Raw genomic sequence first — 15,312 nt, forward strand, 5'->3', positions numbered from 1 at the left:
TAAGTATTTGTTCATATGTATTACATTTGAGGCCCCAATGCTTCATACCTTTGTCTGATTTTGAGTCAAAGTGACTTTCTCCAGAACAATTGAAGAAATTTAAATGCAAGGAAAAACACATTCGCACAAGAATTAAATAGAGTATTGCTAGCCCAAATCTAACTTTATTTTGACACATTAGTGAATCATTTCTAGTTGAAAGATACAATAAATAAAAATTAACTTTAATTTTGGCCATGTCAAAGAGCTTGAAGGATTTTTCCAAGTCAGAATAAATTTCTTTGATTGACTCCACTTCCAACGTGTTTTAAAGCTATGCCCTGTTCCCCTCTTTCAGACCGGACCAAAGCCTCTTGAGGTGCGAGTGAAGATAACATTTCAGTGTGTCTATAGCTCTGTCATGTGAAGGATTATGTTGCCCGCTTGTACTGTAGTAGCATAGTGGGATGTGGGGAGGGGGTGATACATATCTGTCTGTGGTTTCAGCTGCCACTGCTCTTTTCTCCTTGTTTTTTTCCACCACCCTGAGCTGCCAGTGGAGGTGCCACTTGGAAAGATATGTACAGAATCTCTGTGTCCTCAACTCCCGTGCTCTTTTTAAGTGCTTTAGGGGTTATTAATAGCGGCGGTTACCATTCAATGCCCGTTGTTTTTCCATTGTGATATTTGAAATTCAATGTTGTTTATGACTGTGAGGTTTGCAACGAACCCCAAGGTTCACCCGTCAAATTGTGACACTCTTCTGATCGACTCTTTTCCTTCTCCTCCCTCAGCTGAAAGGAGTTTATGCACTGAAACGACCTCAGGAAAACCCAAGATGGCCGCCAAAAGGAAAGGTGGCCTAAAACTCAATGCTATCTGTGCCAAGCTGAGCCGCCAGGTGGTGTGCGACAGTAGCTCACAAAATGCCGAAGGAGACCAGAGCATAGCTGAAAACAGCGAGCGCGGCAGTTCCCACTACGATGACAATGAGACCAACTTCCATGAGAGCCTGAGCTTGAGTCAGAGCCTGGAGGAGGACCAAAAGAGACGCGAGGCCATCGAAAAGTGGGTGAATGGCGAGTATGGCGAGGAGCCGCCGGCGCTCGAGGGCGGCGACGAGCAGGAGCACGAGCTCCAAGACGGCGACGACGAAGACGCCCCACCCGTAGGTGTCTACATGGTCCAGCCCAAAGGCTGCAGCGACGAGGAGGAGAACAACGGCGAGGAGGCGGAGCCCTTGCTTGGCTCTCAGGATGGCAGTTACCGCGACGACAAAGATGCTGACGACAGGCTTTCCAAGCCTGACGCCTACATGCCGCCAAGCGAGGCCCCGAGCCGCCAAGCACCCTTCTCCTCTCCAGGTACATTTGGGCTGAGCATCCTCCAGTCACATGGCTCAGCACCCTCACTATCACACATTCCTTTTTGTGGTATTAAGAGGCAAAGGCTCAAAATGCATGTGCGTGCGTGCGTGCGTGCGTGCGTGCGTGCGTGCGTGCGTGCGTGCGTGCGTGCGTGCGTGCGTGCGTGCGTGCGTGCATGCGTGCGTGCGTGCGTGCGTGCGTGAGAGCGAGCGAGAGAGAGAGAGAGCGAGAGAGAGAGAGAGAGAGAGAGAGAGAGATTGCCACATGCACACAAGCTTAAGTGTGCCCATCATTGGAGAGTGACACTCTAGAGTTGCATTATGAATAGTCAATGACATTATTACACTAAAGACGGATTCAACTGGCCTGCTGGAGGGGGAACATCGGAACTTGTCAGTGTGTGCTAAACTGTATGAAGAAGTTCATAAATGGAGTAGGCTTACAACACCAGGCAGTTGTAGCAGCTGTGCGTGGTCAAGAGCACATGGTGGGGCCGGGCTAAGCTTCATATTACACTCAGGATTACATATTGAGTCTTTGATTGTCCTAAGCTCACTAAAGTTAGCCACTGCTGCACCATCAGCTTCGCTATGCTCTGCAAGCATTATTATCTACCAAGTGATCGTGAATCATCATCAAAACATAGCATCCATGGCCCTCTCTTTAAATCACTCGAAAAGAAGATACACAGGAGAAATGATGTCATTGATCTCGTCCATGGGTATTTTTTTTGTATAGGAACTACTACTTTAACAACCTATTTCATATACCAACAGTAAGTTTAATAGTAATCAGTAAATGTTTTTGGAATGTGGGAGGAAAATGAAGCACCCAGAGGGAAACCACGCAGGCATAGAGAGAACATGCAAATTCCCCCAGGCCGAAGATGAACTCAAACCCCATACGTCAAAATTGTGAGGCAGACGTGCTAACCAGCGATCCACTGTGCCAGCCGCCCTTTTTGCGTTGAATTAAAATAAGACATTTTCAAACATCTCCTTTTTTTCCAAACATCTCCACGACCAAACCAGTAAGTAAAACATTTTCTGAAAGGTTGGTGAGTACATCGATCTTGCTCATTGTTTTTTTAATCACTACACAACACCAAATAAATAAAAATGTTTTCAACAGGAAAACATTATTTTGTAAATCACTTTAATGCAAAAAAAAACGAATTTTAGCCGATTATTTAATTGCATAATGGCATAATTGCTAGAATAATTTATTCTAAAATATTATAAACCAACAGTCCTAATTCAAACACAAATTAAAACACTTTAATGCAAAAAAGGAATTTTAGCCTATTATTTAATTGCATAATGGCATAATTGCTAGAATAATTTATTCTAAAATATTATAAACCAACTGTCCTAATTAAAATACAAATTTTCATTTAAGAATGCGCAGTAAAATGTAATATTGCAAACTAAAAACTAAACCAAAGATAAAATGCTAGTTTGGTAGACATATCTAAAAGGAAAAAGCTTTGTGGTGTTCATTTTTGTTCTTATGGTCTGTCAATAGGTACCTAGAACACTTTAATGAAAAAAAAAAAATTTTAGCCAATTATTTAATTGCATAATGGCATAATTACTAGAAAAAATGATTCCCAAAAAAATTAAACTAACAGTCCTAATTAAAACACAAATTATCATGTAAGAATGCTCAGTAAAAAGTAATATTGCAGAGTTGAAAACTAAATTAAAAATAAATGCCAATTTGGTAGACATAGCTAAAAGAAAAAAGCTTCTGTGGTGTTCATTTTTGTTCTTAGTGTCTGTCAATATATAACTAAATGTGTCTAAAAGAGTATTACTACAACACTTCATTTTGTTTCCTTCAAACAGAGTTCTTTGTTGATTGTAAGTAGGGCATCTATACTTCTGTGTTTCTGCTCAGCTCACAATTAAAAGGTTTTTTTTCTCCCTCTCTCTTTCTCTCCCTCTCCACTGTCGTTCAAAGGCTGATGCGCAGTGCACATAATTATGCATATAAACATAGTGGCTTAATTATCTCTCACAACATCAGTGACAATGTAATTAACAAACATTGCAAGATCAATGAGAGAAACTGCGACCTTCAAAACATTTAACTCCTCTCGCTGAAGCATCGTGCGGGATTTCCTATCAGTGCAAAACTCTTGAATAATTTTCAAGATGATTTCAATGTCGAATGAGCGCCCCTGTCTTTATATGCCAGTCAACAGGAAATAAGAAATGCTCATATGAACCAACAAAATCAAAATAAGAATAATAAGGCAATTATTCATATTGTTACTTTAAGTTAGTATGAAATGTAACGTAATGTAATGTAGACAAAAAAATCCATATCTTTTTTAAGCAAGTGCCGGTATGATTCCAAAGTGACAAGCCTGGAAATGTTCCGTCTCGAGATTAGTCCATATATAGCCTCTGGCGTGGACCTTTATCATCAGCGACACCTCTGCCTCTCGTCCCGTTTGCAGACCAGCTATGCCACACTGATGTCCATATTTGGCTTGCCTAAAGGAGATATAATGCCCATCTGTTATCATATCTGCGAGGGAAAATGTGGCCTAATTGTCTCCAATAGAGACAAGGCAGGTCTGCATCTTGTAGCATTTTCAAGTGGAAAAGATAGGGACGATTTTCCAGTGACACTAAAGAGAACCTTCAGTGGGTAAAAGAAAATGAATGAATTAAGATTTCCATGATGTTCACGTTAGAAAGGATCGATAGAACGTTAAACGTCAGTCTAATAGGGCTTGAGTGGGAAAAGTCATTTGCACTGTTTAAAAAAAAGGTTATCGCCTGTGTGTGGCAGCCCTAATCCTTGCAAGCCAACATCATTTGCCTTACACAGATAGCACGCGCACATGGCTCCCTCTTTAAATATACACTCCTCGCTCATTTTTTTCTTCGTTCACAGAATGATGATACCTTAAGTAAATAAAATGCTTTCAAAAAGCATATTGGCACCAACACAAATTCCATACGTTTTTTTTTTTTTATACAATACTTGCACTGGTGTAAAAAAAGGACATGACTCAAAGTCAATACGGATTAATTATAGCAGGGTTGATGTTTACATAAGTGATTATGATATATGTTTAATTTTCGAATTGGCAATTTAAAATGCATGGTGATTGAAACCGTTTTATTATACCTCAAGTAGTGCAGTGGCGCGCCATCTGGTCTTATAACCGGTATAGGCAGGTCTACCCTAACTTTAGAGATATATGATCCACTGCGTCCTGAAATGACCTGAAAATATACAGCAGCACCAAAGTCCATTCTGACATTCTCAAGTCAGTCACACCTGTTGTGAAAGTTTAGTCCAGTTATGTGTATTGAAGCACATTTAAATGTTGTCAGTTGTACCCCTGCTAAAAAAAAATATATTTAAAAAGGTGAAAGGAAACATGAGGCAACTCTAGTTTAAGTTTATGTGAAAACATTTGGTGGAATTATGTGTGGCCAGCTCATTCATTCTTTCATTCATTCCTTTTAAATGTTTCATGCCCTTTTCGATCCACCGGATACTCTTTCACACTGATCCACCACGCAGAAGAGCGACCCCAAAGCAGTGGGTGGAAATTTGGGGATTATTTTACATGCTACGCAGGAGATGTGAAAAGCAGAGCACAGCAACTCATTTAGCAATAACGGAGAAATTGGAGACAGGAGCTGAAATATTTGTGTATTAATTACATGAGTGGTAGGCAGTATTACCTCTGACCAGCTTAAGTGTGCTCTGCGGCTGAAAAAGTAATAAAGCACTTTTTTAAATGGGTAATGGCAGTCATGAGAACTTTGGAGAAAAACATTTTACAAAATGTTGAGCACTATTCTATGTAGGAATGTGGATAATGCTGCCTCGAGGAATTGCCAGAGCATACGTATGTAGTAGTTCTCATCGTGGATCATGAACATGCTGTTCTTTTTAGAAAGCACAAAACACGTGAGTGAGTTTTTGGGGAAGTGGGGGTTAGCAAAATATGTGTAGCAATGAATAAACAAGTGAAGAAGTTGAAGGTTGTATAATTGATTCAAAGTAATAAATAGCATTCAACATTGTCAAATACCAACATGCTCGTTCCTAAAGAACAATTACAAAACTACTTTGTTGACAGTTTCAAAAGTTGGAAGTCATTTCTTTCTTCTGAAAATGCAGTGGATATAATTTTTATACATTTACTGTAATTTAACAATTAATACATAATCAATTTTCACACAAAAAAAAATCAGTTTGTCGTGAATTGATTTAGCCAGAATCAAAACACAATAAGCACTTTCAAAAATATCCAAGGTTTGTGTTCAGCATTTGCTCGATCAAGTCAACCTGCAAATTCTGCAGCAGCGTAACGTGAAACCAAAACAGGAAAAGCGCTACCTCAGACTGCCTGTTGATTGTTTGTCAAATGAAAACAAAGTACACCAAGCCCATTGTGGAGAACACTTTGCCAGTATTTTAGTTCATCCAATCATATTTGCGTATTTTATCCTGATATATATACTGTATGTACTTTTCAGTTTTGTTTTATGATATTTTAAAACTTTGTTTTAGTGATGTAAAATACTGGACTGATGGGAGACTAATGAAGAGGTCGTCAAGGTTTTGCCTGTATATGATAGTATATACGTATATGATATAAAATATGATCTTCCCATTGTTTCAGGTGAAGCATCTGCCCTCCGAGACTACGCAGCCAACACAATGAACGAGTTTTTGGGAATGTTCGGCTATGATGACCATCATATGCGGGATGAGCTAAACAAGAAGCTCAGCTTTGACAAGCTCAAAGCCGCTACCTCAGACCCCTCATCCCTCAGCAGCGAAGAGGCCTCTCGGCGAGCTCGCTTCTCCAAGTATGAAGAGTACATCCGAAAGCTAAAGGCTGGCGAGAACCTACCTTGGCCCATGCATGCTTCCCCACCCAAACCAGATGACCTCAATTCAAAACTGTCCCAAGACAAAAATTCAACCATGACCCAGACCTCCGGTGGCCACCCAGCGGCCGAGGCTCAGATCTTCCCCTCGAGCTTGGATCACAAGCAACAAGGAGGAGCTCCATTGGCTGCCGCACAGTCATCTAATCCCTCTCACTTGCAGAACATGGCCTCCCGAGCCTCCAAGTATGACTTCTTCATCCAGAAACTAAAAATGGGGGAGAGTATTCAGCCCAATGGTAATGCTTTTAAACGACCCTCCAAATATGACCTGGAGAACGTCAAGTTCCTGAACCTTTTCAAACCAGGTGACGGTAGCCCCGACATGGGCGGCGCCATCGCCTTTAAAACCGGTAAAGGTGGCCGCCCTTCCAAATATGACATCAGAACAATCCAGAAGCTAATGCCAGGGAATCCCGAAGGCTCGCTCATGCCCAACATCCTTGCAACCGCACCGGGGAACCCTGGAGCTCCTGGTGTACCCACCATTGGCACAGCTGGGGCCGGCATTGCACCGGGACTCACCGTGGACCAGACGGGCCATATAAGCTTCACCACATCTGACTACCTGAAGTCCAGCTTTTCCAAAACTGACTCCATCACCACTGGCACCGTGTCCTCCGTTAAGTAAGTCTGCTCACATGTTCCCCTTTCCACGAACATGCTCTGCCAATCTTGTCTTCAACATTTGACTTAGGTGACCGGTAAAATGAGATGAACAATACATACACCTAAAGGTTATTCAACAATTTAATACAACTATTTGAAATAACACACTGGGTGCAGGGTTACAGTTCTCAAAGAAGCAGCTTGGAGCTCCTGTGATTTCACACACACATGTGACTGCTACAGCGAGTCAGTTTGCGCTACGTAAAGGTAATTACCTCCGCGGAAGCCAACCGCACTGTAGTGTGAAATAGTGCATGGAGCCCAATAGGACGGCGACATGATGAGTAGCGAAGGCACATGAAGTGTTTACTCGCTGTAGAGGCCCCTCGGAGACTGATTTAGCACAGTCATCGCAAGTGACTGACTTGGTTCATTTTGGCTCGGGTGTAACAACCCTCCCTTTAATTACTTTGGAGCCACGGCTAACCTAGCGGCGAGTCACAGGGGCACATGCAACACTGCCTGAGGAGTGTGCTTTAAAGCAATCCAACGAGAGGTAGGCATGTGTGCCCTAGCGGTACCAAACCACTGTTTGATGAGTTTTAATCTCGTTTCTGCTTAGGTGAGACCTATCAAAGGCAGCGTTCAAGAGCCCTCAGGCGCACCTCCCTCAGGGTCTGCCCTCGGTTGTTGGATTATGGCTCACACGAGCTACAAGCTTGGCTAACTGACCCGTTTAGTGCGAGACATGGTCTGGCAGGACATCCTCCCCTCTGGGCCAGATTAACCTCAGGTCATTCCCCATGTGGAGCTTCACGTGGAGCTAAATGCCGCTGCTGAAAGTGGCATTGTAACTGCCATCCTACAGATAGTTTACTTACTAAGGGAATTTCATCTTGGATGAAAAAAATGCTATCTGTTTGAATCCAGTCCAAATGGAATCAGCTGGGTGTCTGTGTAGTCCCATAAAGAGGATAGAATTTTCTTCCGCCAGCCCATTATCCAGTTTTGCATATAAGCACTCACCAAAACACCCCCATAAAAGATTAATGTCCTTTTTGCTCCTGCATTTCTCCTTCCATTGGCTGAAAGGCCATGCATCAAATGTGTGCTCCTTCCATCTCTGATTCATATGGCACGGGAAAATGCTGCTCTGCCACGAGAAAATGTGAATTGATAGTCGAAACTTTCCGCAAGTAAATATTGTGTCACTTTGTGTTTATTAACAACAGGCAGCCCAAACCTGCCATTAATCCTGTCCCTTTTGTGTTTTCTGCCGCGTTAGGAATGGCCTGCCACCCGATAAACCTGCCAGCGACGACGTCAACCTCTACCAGAAATACATCGCCAGGTATGCAAATCCCTCACTGGGTCATGCTAAGCACCCATGAAAACAATACATTCAAACAGAGACAAAGCATTTCCATTTCCGCTGATGGTGTTTTATTCAGTGCTGTAACTAGATTCTGCGGTGAAGATGCTCCATGCGCAGTGAGTTGATTAAGAAAGACTTCAATTTATGTGGCGAGTGGGATGAAGGGTAATGAAAAAGAAATGGCTTGATTGTGCCCGTGACTGTAAATGTTTGAATACATTCGCAGAGAGTAAGACATACAAGACATACAGTATGTCTTAAAAACACGCCTTTTATTTTACATGGCCTCGGAGAAAACTAGTTGTTCAATTTGGCGTCAGTAGTCTAAACACGGTAGTCTGATTAATATTGTGTTTGTGGAACATGAATTAACTACAGGGCCTAAGGGCTAATCTTGTGAACTTTGCATGACAAACCGACAAAAGGTGAGCCGTGATGAAAAGTCGTTGCCCGAGCCTTTAGGCACTGATGTCATTTTCCGTCGACAGCAAGTGGCAAAATGGCGGCCATTGTCAAGAACATTTCCGACTTGTCTCCCACTTTAACGATCAAGCTAACACAAGAAAGAGGTGGAGCGTTTGCCTCAATGTGATCAGCACGTGCGTCACAGTCATTGTCTTGGAAGTAGAATACAAGAATGCTGGTAGACGGGGAAGAGAATGGCGATTAGAATGGTGATGAGGTTATCTGCCTTTCAACACGCCTTTGTAAACATGCACAATTTTTATCAAAGAGATGAATAAAAATAAGTTTGTGCATTGTTGCCAGCAAGTTTTGTTTGGAGAGAGATTATGGTTGCGTTGTGCCACCTTTGTAACAGAAAGCAAATATTCTACTGGTAATAAAGCAATAGCAAGATAGCAAGATAACGTGGATGTGAGTTCAAGAAGTATGAGCATAGGACTTTTCTTTAAGTCTGCCTTTGATTGTTAAATGGCTAAAATGTCAGTCAATTACAAAGGACAAAACAAACGAATCAGCGAAGGGGAGGTGCCTTTTGATGCCCACAGAACAATGCCTGAACCCCCCATCGCCATCCCCTTTTCTGGATTCATTTTGAACTGATGCTCAAAGGTGATTATCACGTGTTTGTTTATTCCGTCTAAAAAAGAAAGAAAAGCAGCATTTGAAAAGCCGAAGTGGCTTTGGCGTTAATGATTCCTTCTCCAAGCCATAACATGAAGGGCACAAATCAAAGCCTTGGCACTGACACACACGTGCAAACACACACACGCACAAAAACCTCTTCCTTGGACTGATTACATTTTGCACGAAGATTTAATTAAGGAATTTTTAATGAGGCTTCTGCTGGCACTGCCAAGAACTGTTTTGATATTTGCACTGCATAATGCATAAAATTTGTCTAAACATCTCGGCAGTTGATGCACGGGGAGGCTGCAGATAAGCTCAGATACAGTTTCAATTTCCGTGTTGGGTTGGGTTGGAGCGAAAGAGAAAGGAGGGATGGAAAAATGGGAAAGGAGAGCTCATAAAAAGGGCAAATGTAGCACTGAGTGGGAGGTAGTAACAGGGGCTCTAGGCTCCTCCTTGGAGCACACGAAAAACAGCTTTGTCCACGTGTTTGCGTCCAACACTTGTAACAACAAAAAAACGTATCTAACTCCTCACCACAAAACATTTGAGGCTTCCCTGGTAACGCTTCGTCGCCGTTTTCCCTCTCGCTTTCATGCACCCACAAATTGCGTGGCCACTTTGATCTGTGTCTCTATTGTAACTGGAGATGCGCTGCAATCTCTGCATCGTGGCGTTATTAATATTTAATCTGCAGCTGAATAGCGGCGGCCCATTAGGGCCCCTGACGCGGCAAGTGGGAATTGTCCAGAGGCAAAGTGATACAGCTGGGCAATGAGCGGAGGGGTGGGCCGCAGTCTCGGGGGGCTCTCTGTGTTTGTATGCACGAGGAACACCAGTGTATAGAAAGCACAAATGTTTGAGACATGTGTTGGCTTTATTGCTTTTTAAACCCCCTCTACTATGTACATCTACAGACGCAAAGCCACTTTCACACACATGCATCCAACTTAAAAAAAAAGAAAAATGTAGTGGATATGGCGTTCAATTAGCTTAATGAACTCTGCAAAGTGATCTGTAAATGCAGCTCTGGGATAATCTGAACAAGGAAAAAACAGAAAGCGAGATGGGGAAAAAAATATTACTTAGTCCCCTTCACTCCCCCCCAAACACGCACACACATACTCCCTCCTCTCCTCTTGCGCTAGCAGATGGAGTTCTTGGCAGCAGCGGTGCAATGTTTATTTGTGTGTTTTCACTGGTAATTGGAGGATTTTAACAGTCATCATCGTCTGGCTTATAATCAGCGCCATAAAGTTGCTGTACTGTAGCAGGCGGCAGCAGCCTTTTCCTATCGAGCATCACACGAGACAAGATGGTGAAGGGTAAAAAAAGAAAAAAGAAAATAAAAAACGGCATGTTTCTACTTCTGAAAATATAAGACCCTTTCCACCCAAATAATACAATAACGACATCGATTTGACAAGGATTTTCACAGCGTCGAGACATAAAGCATCAGGGGGCTTGGGTGTGGGTAATAAGTGTGTCTTACGGCTGCGTTGGCAATAAATGGAGATAATTTGGCTGAAATTGGTGTGACAGACTGGTAAATTGTCGCAGCGGTGGATGGAGTGGGCTGTGAGCATGCGGCGCTACTTTGAAGGTGAGATGCGCGCCATGCCTTTGAAAACTCGCTCACCTGTTTTATTGCGCCTGCTTTCACTGTTGACAGGCTCTTTGATAGCCTTTATTGTCACACATCTGTCCGAAATAGAAGGCCTCTCTTTCGCCCACGACTATGTACAGCGGAGAAATCCTACAAGAAAAAAAACAAGGGGTCAAAGTGCATAGTGCGGAGGTCTGAGCCTTGCTTTCACTAAAAGGACACTGTTTAGCTTTTACAATGCGTGCGTGTGACATTCTCTTTTTAAAGTGACACGTAACTCGTCTTGCTGTTGGAATCAGGAAACAAGCATTACTCATTTTATGGTCCGTTGGTCCAACCGTTCCTCACTGCATCGCAATGCTTCAGCGCAAGCTCCGTCTACATTAGAACCACTGCAATGCACTCCTGCAAAGGTTTAGTTGAATTTTGCACAAGACTGCATTTTTTTACATAATTAAACAAGTCTTCTTTTTTTTGTTACGCAAACTGAGACCAAAATTAATCTGCCGGCAAGCCCCACGGCATGGATGTGCATTGTCACAGTGTTCCTTTTGTTTTGAAACAAACCACATTAGAACTTTGAAAATGCGATACCATTGAATCCACTGGAATGCACAATAATCTCAGTAGGAGACAATCATTTTCAACTCTGTGCTCCTTTCCCATTATAATTATTTTTGCTCTTTTTATTATTCTCATTAATCTTTATTTGCCTTGTGCTTCAGTGTTTAAATGTATCATTGTTCCACTTTACTGGATCACATTATAGTGAATAACATTTATTCAAAATTCCTTCTGAATTTATGGATTATTGTTGCCAGATTTGAAGAAAACAGAATGACTGACTTTTTGTATTTGTCTCTTGTGTGTCGTTTTCATTTTTTCAGGTTTTCCGGAAGTCAACACTGTGGCCATGTGCACTGTGCCTACCAGTACAGGGAGCACTACCACTGCATGGACCCCGAGTGTAACTACCAGGTGAGCGTGAGTAATCTATCACTTTTTGAACAGAACTCAATGACATGTTTTATGTCCGCTCAACATGAATACCATCATGTTGTTCTCCCCTCTGGTAGAAATAATGTTGCAACCTTTTAATAGTTTCAAGAACTGAGCCTCATTCGGGAACAAATTGGAGTTCCAATAAAATGTTGTTTTGTCATGCAAAGAAAAAGGAGCCGTGCCTAGACAAACAATGCGATGTGTCATCTTTTGATTATTCATAACATCCTGCCAAATTTTAACTAATAATAAGTTTGTTAGCCTGTGGTTTTCCAAACAAAGCATTGTTTCGTTTGCAAGTGTCCTCTGGCTATTACTGGTGCGAGCTTGAAATGTGTTTATGTTTATGTTATTTATTTAGCAATTTCCATCATTTAAAAATGTACCACCTGTTGTCTCTAATCCCGTTTTTCTTTCTTTTTTTTTTTTTTTTTTTTTTTTTGCATTTTACCGAGGGTTAGGAAGGAGACGAAATAATGTCAAGTTAACTATATAGCCTTTGCTGGAACATATGGATTTGTGTTAAATGTCCGTGCATCACCTCTCTGTACCGTTTTCTGACTAAATCCACCACAGCTTTTTTCTTTTCTTTTTTTTTTTTGGCCACTGTTTGCGACAGATAAGCTCTCACTAAATATTGATTAAGAGGTGGAAAGCGTAAAAGAGCCAAGTTTTCAGGTTCCGGCTTCGCAGTCTGATGATACGCACTGTGGGAGGAATGCAAAGGAAAATCATTTCATGTCATCGTTTAGAGCGTTAGTTCGGGTTTTCACGGCAATTTCCATGCTTGGGCCTGCGTTGCTCCACTGCTTCTGTGCAAATATTCTCCGCAAGGCACTGTGGGTGTCAATTCCCTGAAAAGGAAAAAAAGCACATGATGAGCAGTCCCCTTTCGAAGTGATAACTCATGAAATGTTACATGACACACACTCCTGGAATATTATCCCACTGCCAGCCTCTGGCCTATTGGCTAAGTCTTAACATTCTCCTTTCATGGGCTTGTACATGAGGGACGGTGTGTGCATCTTGCCACACTAGAGGGAATCCTAAAATAAATTGTAGCAAGTGTCTCCCAACCTTCATCACCACTCGCCTGAAAATGAGATCTTTTTCCCAGTCAGCTCTCTCCAAGGCCTATTTTGGACGCCTTGATGGATCGAATATAGGGAGACTGCTTTTCCACTCGTCTTACGGTCCACACCAGACTGACGCTCCGCCGTGCGGGGAGGCTTTTTTTCCCCAGGAAAATTCTGAAAGAGCTGTATATTAAGAATCCTAATGAAGTCTTTGCTTTGTGAGTCAAAGGAAAAAATAGGCGGTGGGAAACGGGCCAAGAGCGATGAAGAGGCGCTTTTTTATATTTTGTGCGCGAGTGGAACACAACACACAGCAATTAGCCTACTTTGTAGAGCAATTAGTTGCTTTTCAAAACACTTCTTTCTGATGTTTTCTCCCCTCAACTGGAGATGAATATGGATTGAAGACAGAAGTGTCTCATTGATTTGCTCGTCTCCCGTTACAGTTTCTGTTACATCAGCTTAAGGCTAATTACAGCAGATTCGGTTGCTGCGGGTCTCTGAGGAGTCACTTTTCTGCTTTCTAACTGCTGCGTGTGGGAGGGATCATTTATTTAGTCATTTTAGATGCGAGGTCTCTTAGCGCATGCACTCATCATAAACGACAGCGAAAGCAAGTGTTCATGAATTTAAATTCCATTTTTAGCAATTGGATGTGAAACCTTATCTCTGCAAATTGAAAGGAAAAATGTTTTTGTTCTCTTGGCTTGTTCATTTCGCTTTCTTTTTTTACGCTGTGCAGCTAACATAATTTTTTTTTTTCTAAACCCAGAAACCCTAATTGAATAATTTTTATTGAGTGGTTCATAAAAAAAAAAAAAAAAAGCTCTTGCTCCGGAGTAATCGGTTGTCACTAGCACAAAAAGCAGTTATGGCTTGAATAAGACCCTTTATCAGCACAGACTGATGAGGAGTGAAAGCCATGAAAAAAACAAATTACAGTCAAAATTGTATATGATGTCCCCTAGAATGTAAGAGTAAGTGTAAGAGTGGACATTTTGAGTAACAGGAAAGAAACAGTGGGAACTTCACACAAGGAAGCCCATTCTGTCCCAGTGCTGCCTGTATTTGAAGAAGACACGTAGCGGGAGAAAAAAAAAAAATATATATATATATATATATATATATATATATATATATATATATATATCGACGACACATTATCAGTAGGGTAAAACTAACCTGTCTCACGACGGTCTAACAAAAAAAAAAATATATATATATATATATATATATATATATATATATATTTTTTTTTTTTTTTTTTTTTTTTTTTTGGGGAGGCGTCTTGCACCCTCCACTCACCATTATAAGCCCCCATTCCTCAAATGCCAACTGGTCGCTGCAGCTGCTGTTTCTACTGAGATAAAGTGACACGTTACGGATTCTGTGCCTGGTTTAAATAAACACTTAACCTGTTGCTTGACATTCTCCCTCCATTGCTCCTCTCGTCCCATTTGCAGAGGTTTACCAGTAAACAGGATGTGATCAGGCACTACAACATGCACAAGAAGAGGGATAACTCCCTGCAGCACGGTTTCATGCGCTTCAGCCCTCTGGATGACTGCAGCGTCTACTACCACGGCTGCCACCTCAATGGCAAAAGTACCCATTACCACTGCATGCAGGTACATCTTAACAACAAGAAAACGCCTGCAAACAGGATACGCACGTCTGCACATGCTTCTAAAAATCTTGTTTGGCCTGCTATCTACAGTTAAACCAATATTATCCAAACCTAGTCCAAGAGTCAACTTTTATTTGTTGACTGAGTAGCTTTTAACTGGAAATGATACAAGAGGAAAAATAAGACGGCAAGACAACCTTGTTTGCTTTTTTACTTTTTAAAAATTATTCATATCCCCGAGGAATCTTTGCAGCAATATGAATGATCCTGGTAGCTTTGCATGACCATTTGAATAAACTACACAGTACAGTACATGCGATATGCCTGTATTGAAATGATCATGAAAAAAAGTATATTTTTAAAATTATTTTGTAAAAGGGACTTTCCTCAGCAATACTGTATGCAGTCAAATAAAACTGCTTTAGATCGTAGCTATAGTTTCAAATTGAAACTGTATAAACATATGTCAGGAGTCAGTCATCTTTGTCTTCTTCAGTTGAGGAGCTCATTGGAATTGAGTAGGATTTTCTGCAAAATATTTAATTTAAGGTCTCAGTGTTGCTAAAAATGAGCAATTGAGCGTATACTGTACATCTACAGTAAATATAGATGCTCCACTGCAACATTGTGGGTTTTGTAGTGCAGCATGTA

At 41.6% G+C, this 15,312-nt stretch overlaps 1 protein-coding gene across 3 annotated transcripts in view; it reads left to right on the forward strand.

Annotated features, from left to right (window-relative positions):
* The window catches only part of casz1 (castor zinc finger 1), a 48,352-nt gene that overhangs the window by 12,556 nt on the left and 20,484 nt on the right, over positions 1-15,312 (forward strand). For 2 of the 3 annotated variants that reach the window (XM_049753972.2, XM_049753973.2), the window contains exons 2-6: positions 774-1,343; positions 6,004-6,901; positions 8,169-8,234; positions 11,844-11,940; positions 14,498-14,662. In XM_049753972.2, the coding sequence (XP_049609929.1) occupies positions 774-1,343; positions 6,004-6,901; positions 8,169-8,234; positions 11,844-11,940; positions 14,498-14,662 (1,796 nt within the window). The remainder of the gene's footprint in view (positions 1-773; positions 1,344-6,003; positions 6,902-8,168; positions 8,235-11,843; positions 11,941-14,497; positions 14,663-15,312) is intronic. The other variant, XM_049753974.2, reaches the window with a different exon arrangement.

Source organism: Syngnathus scovelli, chromosome 2, assembly GCF_024217435.2.
Source record: "Syngnathus scovelli strain Florida chromosome 2, RoL_Ssco_1.2, whole genome shotgun sequence".
Lineage (NCBI taxonomy): Eukaryota > Metazoa > Chordata > Actinopteri > Syngnathiformes > Syngnathidae > Syngnathus > Syngnathus scovelli.